Genomic DNA, 5,040 nt, shown 5'->3' on the forward strand with positions numbered 1-5,040 from the left:
TAAAGGTCTAGCCTGTATATATAAAGTTAATGTACACATTCATTATTTGATACAATATCGTATCTTCAAGATATATAACTAATGTATGATGTAGCCTCTGTTGGAACCGCTCTCTCACACTGATAGATGGAGATAGAAGAAGAAGGAGCACACAATACAATGGAGTTTCACCCGGCTTCACAGCCCCGTTACTTTTCCCAAAGCCCAAAAACTCTCCTCAACAAATACACTCGTGGTCATGGCTTTGTAGTGGCACAACAACGCAGCGCCCACGTTTCCTTGTGCGCATGTACGCACGCCGCCTAGCTAGCTACCCTGCATGCAATCCATCAGCCCGGCCATGCGCACTACATGCGCGCTACGCGCACGACGCGGCGATCTCCACCGGTCACTGCTAACAATCAGCTAACTAACTCACACGCATCAAGCAAACTTGGCCGGCACACTTGCCAACGCCCTGCTCTACGTGCCAGACTCGAGTGTATACACGCTACACACACATACGCCACGCTTCTACGTCCCGTACGTCCCGCCCGTCCCGCATGTCACCGACGCGCCTGACAAGCCCAACGAGCCCGACGGCACCAGTGTGTCCCGCCCGTCCCGCGCGCACCCGACGCGCCCGACGAGCCCGATCACACATGCCGTGGCTTATTGCAACACACACCCCTTAAGCCACAGCCTAGAGGAGTCCGTCATCGTCGACGTTGGCGCCGGCCAAGAGTGCATGCTCCGCCGCCGGTCCTTTCCGCAGCTGCGGGCACTCGCGCCGGAAGTGCCCGTGCTCCCCGCACTTGTAGTAGCGCCTGCGCCTGTTGCCGCCGCTCCCCGACGCCACGCTGCGCCCGTCGTCGTCGTCCCGAGCACCGCCGTGTCGACGCTCCCATGCTGCCCACTGCGCCGCCGTCATGAGCAGCTGCTCACCTCCGCGCTCGCCGCCGTCTTGTCCATGATGCCGAACCCGCTCGTCGAACGCACGCAGCCGCCCGAGCGCTTCGTCGAACGCCATCGTCGTCACGTCGTGAAACTGCTCGATGCCGGCGACGACGGTGAAGAGGCGATCCGGCACCGTATCCAGCAACTTCTTGACAAGTGCCGCGTCACCCAGCGTCTCCCCGAGGTTGGCATACCTCGCCGCCATCGCCGTGAGCCTCCCGCCGTACACGTCGAGCTCCTCGCCGTCCGCCATCTTCATCCGGTCGAATTCGCCACGCAGCGTCCCCAGCCTCGCCGCGCGGACCCGATCAGCGCCGACGAACCTCACCTTCAGGGAGTCCCATACCTCCCTGGCAGTGAGCTTCGTCGACACCTACAGCAGCACATCCTCCGGCAATGCCCCGAGAAGCAACGCGCGCGCCATCTTGTCCTTCCGCGCGTTCACCGCCGCGTCGCCCGGCGCCACCGCCTCCCATACGGTGTGGACCTCGAGGATCGCCTGCGCCTTGATGGCCCAGACCGTGTAGTTGTCCGCGGTCAGCAAAGGCATCGCCATCGTCGCCGATCCGCCCGCGCTGCCGCCGTGTGGGACGAGCGCCATGGTCGCCGGTGATCGCCCGAACCAAAGCTCTGTATATCAATTGTTGGAACCGCTCTCTCACACTGATGGATGGAGATAGAAGAAGAAGGTGCACACAGTACAATGGAGTTTCACCCGGCTTCACAGCCCCGTTACTTTTCCGAGAGCCCCAAAAACTCTCCTCAACAAATACACTCGTGGTCATGGCTTTGTAGTGGCACAACAACGCAGCGCCCACGCTTCCTTGTGCGCACGTACGCACGCCGCCTAGCTAGCTACCCTGCATGCAATCCATCAGCCCGGCCATGCGCACTACATGCGCGCTACGCGCACGACGCGGCCATCTCCACCGGTCACTGCTAACAATCAGCTAACTAACTCACACCCATCAAGCAAACTTGGCCGGCACACTTGCCAACGCCCTGCTCTACATGCCAGACTCGAGTGTATACACGCTACACACACATACGCCACGCTTATGCGTCCCGCATGTCCCGCACGCCCGCACGTCACCGACGCGCCTGACGAGCGCGATGGCACCAGTGTGTCCCGCCCGTCCCGGGCGCACCCAACGAGCCCGATCACACACGCCGTGGCTTATTCCAACACCTAGATGTATAATTAATGTATACATTAATTGTCTGACACGGTGCTATATCTTCATGATATACAACTGGTGTATGCGTCTGTATCATCATCTCAAAGAAGGCTATATATACCAAGACATAGCTAGCGAAGTCATGTATCCCACACATTCACAGAAGCCACACAAATCCTATATTGTACGATTCTAATATCAAAGGGATAGAGAAGGCTCTAGTGTAGGAGATACAAAAGCCATAGCCATGGCGAAACTCATGTGCTTATGTTTCATCATCCTCACTATTGCGGTAGCCGTGTCGGCTGACGAATGTGAGGGTGACCGACAGGCCATGATCAAGGAGTGTGCTAAGTATCAAAAATGGCCAGCAAACCCGAAGCTAGATCCGTCGGACGCATGCTGCGCCGTGTGGCAGAAGGCAAACATCCCATGCCTTTGTGCTGGTGTCACCAAGGAGAAAGAGAAGATATGGTGTATGGAGAAGGTTGCCTAGGTTGCCAATTTCTGCAAGAATCCATTCCCACACGGCTACAAGTGCGGAAGTAAGTGAAATATATTAAGGGAATTACGATGATCGGCATTTCATACATGCAGTTTTGATATTTATTATTCTTTGGAGTCACACGGCTTTGATTTTAGTTATGCATTTTATATGCTTCTTGCGCTATTCTGATCATATGTTGGGTCAAATTGAATGGTCTTGCAGGTTACACATTTCCTCCTCTGGCGTAGTGATTCTAGTTTAGCCGCGGGAGGAGAAGCATTGGCTTTTACATTATATGTGTGTGGCCTCACAAGAGCTTCCCTTTCACATTTGTAATTCGTGAGGTTTTACTCATAATAGTTTATGTTAATCACTCTGTATGAGAATGTTTTTGAAACTAATAAAGTCTTCTCCTCAAATTGTCTAAATTATGTTTGTTCATACACAATATTTTTGGTTCTATTTACGGCTCATTGCAGGTGAAGGGATCAAGGATATTAGAAGAAATTACTGTTGTCAAAGCAACAACTTTCATGTGCTTTTTATATCCAAAGTTAATGGGTTCATTTATGGCTGAGCTCAACCAATTTTTCATCTTAGTAACTCTTATTCCTCGACCCTGGCTGATGCAAAGCTCCAAATACAACTTACTTTGCTAAAAGTGAGTAGACTCATGGGGAAGGGGATGAGAAAGATAAATGGCATATTCAGTTAGTTGTATATATGATTTCACACACAAATCTGGTGTAGTTCGATTGTAATGGTTTACTTGGATTTTGCAATGCGTTGTACAATGTATACACTACCAGATTTTTATCACACGAAGTATTTCAACTAGCACCTAGGCTCCCTTAAGGTTCTTTTTAGCTTATTCTTCTTTAGCTTAATCTTAGATTTTCATTGGCTTGGGCTTGATGATTTCCACGCAGACACCACGTGGGACTAGGTGGGATGCTCGGGTAGGACTTTTCTATGACATGTATATCACAAATTTGGGCAAGAAGGCTCTACTTTTCGTCTCTGTGACTAGGGGAGCATTAATATAGAAACAGTTAGAACGTGCATAGATATACAAGAGGGAGGAGGAGAGTTAAGGACAAAAAAATAGTTAAAGGTGGACCAAAGGTATCACACCAAGCTACCAAAGTAGCCCTAATTATAGAAGATGAGCAAGAGAAGGACCATAGTCTGTTGTCCTCGGCGCAGATGCGCGACTTCTTTCTAATAGAAGACACACACAACATCATCAGCTATCAACGTAATCTGCAAAAGAAGTCTTCATTAGGATAGGCAATTGACAGAGCACACATATGCTTTCTCTGAAAGAGGGTCGACCCCTTTTGGAAAATAACAACTAAAAGGGTCTATGATACATCACTTGTATACACATACGTTCACAAGCTAAGTTGTTGTTCGTCCTATGGACTAAAACTCTCCGGTTTATATAGACACCAGAGAGGGCTAGGGTTACACACAGTCGGTTACAATGGTAGGAGATCTACATATCCGTATCGCCAAGCTTGCCTTCCACGCCAAGGAAAGTCCCTTCCAGACACGGGATGAAGTCTTCAATCTTGTATCTTCATAGTCCAGGAGTCCGGCCGAAGGTATAGTCCGGCTATCCGGAGACCCCCTAATCCAGGACTCTCTCAGTAGCCCCTGAACCAGGCTTCAATGACGATGTGTCTGGCACGCAGATTGTCTTCGGCATTGCATGGCGGGTTCCTCCTCCAAGTACTTCATAGAAGATTTTGAACACAAAGGTAGTGTCCGGCTCTGCAAAATAAGTTTCCACATATTGCCATAGAGAGAATAACATTTACACAAATCTAATCTACTAACGTATTCCGTAGCGTGACATCACACGACGACCAAGTCTTTATTCGAATCGTTTTACTATCCCACCTCAACGCGTTTAGCGAGGCGGTTTCCTTGGCACGTCTTGTTAAAGCAGAGATCGTGTCCCCTTATTCCGGGATTCTCATCAACACGGGCATGGGTAACCCAACCGTACCCGTTGGTATATTTCCTTGATCAAAGGCGAGTCCCAAAAGGTCACGGGGAAGGCCCTTGGTATTCAACCTCTTACAAAGAGACCAAGGCCTTACTCCTTTCTTTCAATCTCAAACGAGTTCACCCTTCGCCTCGAGTTCCAACACCCAAGGCTCCAGATTTCAGGCGCTTCGGACCTTCGACAATGTCCGGTTCCGACCATCGAGGCCGATGGATGCCTTCCTCCGTCACGGAGGAGGACGTGCTGAAGTTGAGAGAGGCCAGGTTCTTGACCGGCGAAATCTCGCATAGGCTGCCTGCTCAAGGGCAGGTCATTCCCACTCCCAAGCCCGGTGAGAGTGTGGTGTTCATGTCTCACTTCCTTCGGGGGCTAGGCTTCCCGACGGATCCCTTCGTGAGGGGGCTCATGTATTATTATGGGCTGGA

At 51.0% G+C, this 5,040-nt stretch overlaps 1 protein-coding gene and 1 pseudogene across 2 annotated transcripts; one reads left to right on the forward strand and one right to left on the reverse strand.

Annotated features, from left to right (window-relative positions):
- LOC147989934 (uncharacterized) lies at positions 1 to 1,800 on the reverse strand. Its single transcript, XM_087519383.1, has one exon. The coding sequence runs from the start codon at positions 1,193 to 1,195 to the stop codon at positions 683 to 685; it is 513 nt and encodes a 170-aa protein (XP_087375509.1). The 5' UTR covers positions 1,196 to 1,800; the 3' UTR covers positions 1 to 682.
- A 435-nt stretch (positions 1,801 to 2,235) lies between these two features.
- LOC125552436 (uncharacterized) lies at positions 2,236 to 3,029 on the forward strand (annotated as a pseudogene). Its single transcript, XR_015601934.1, has 2 exons — positions 2,236 to 2,659; positions 2,824 to 3,029. The product of XR_015601934.1 is annotated as an uncharacterized LOC125552436 (transcript).
- The last annotated feature ends 2,011 nt before the right edge of the window (positions 3,030 to 5,040 follow it).

The sequence above is a fragment of the Triticum urartu genome, chromosome 1A (assembly GCF_056163025.1).
Source record: "Triticum urartu cultivar PI428250 chromosome 1A, HENAU_Tu73, whole genome shotgun sequence".
NCBI lineage: Eukaryota > Viridiplantae > Streptophyta > Magnoliopsida > Poales > Poaceae > Triticum > Triticum urartu.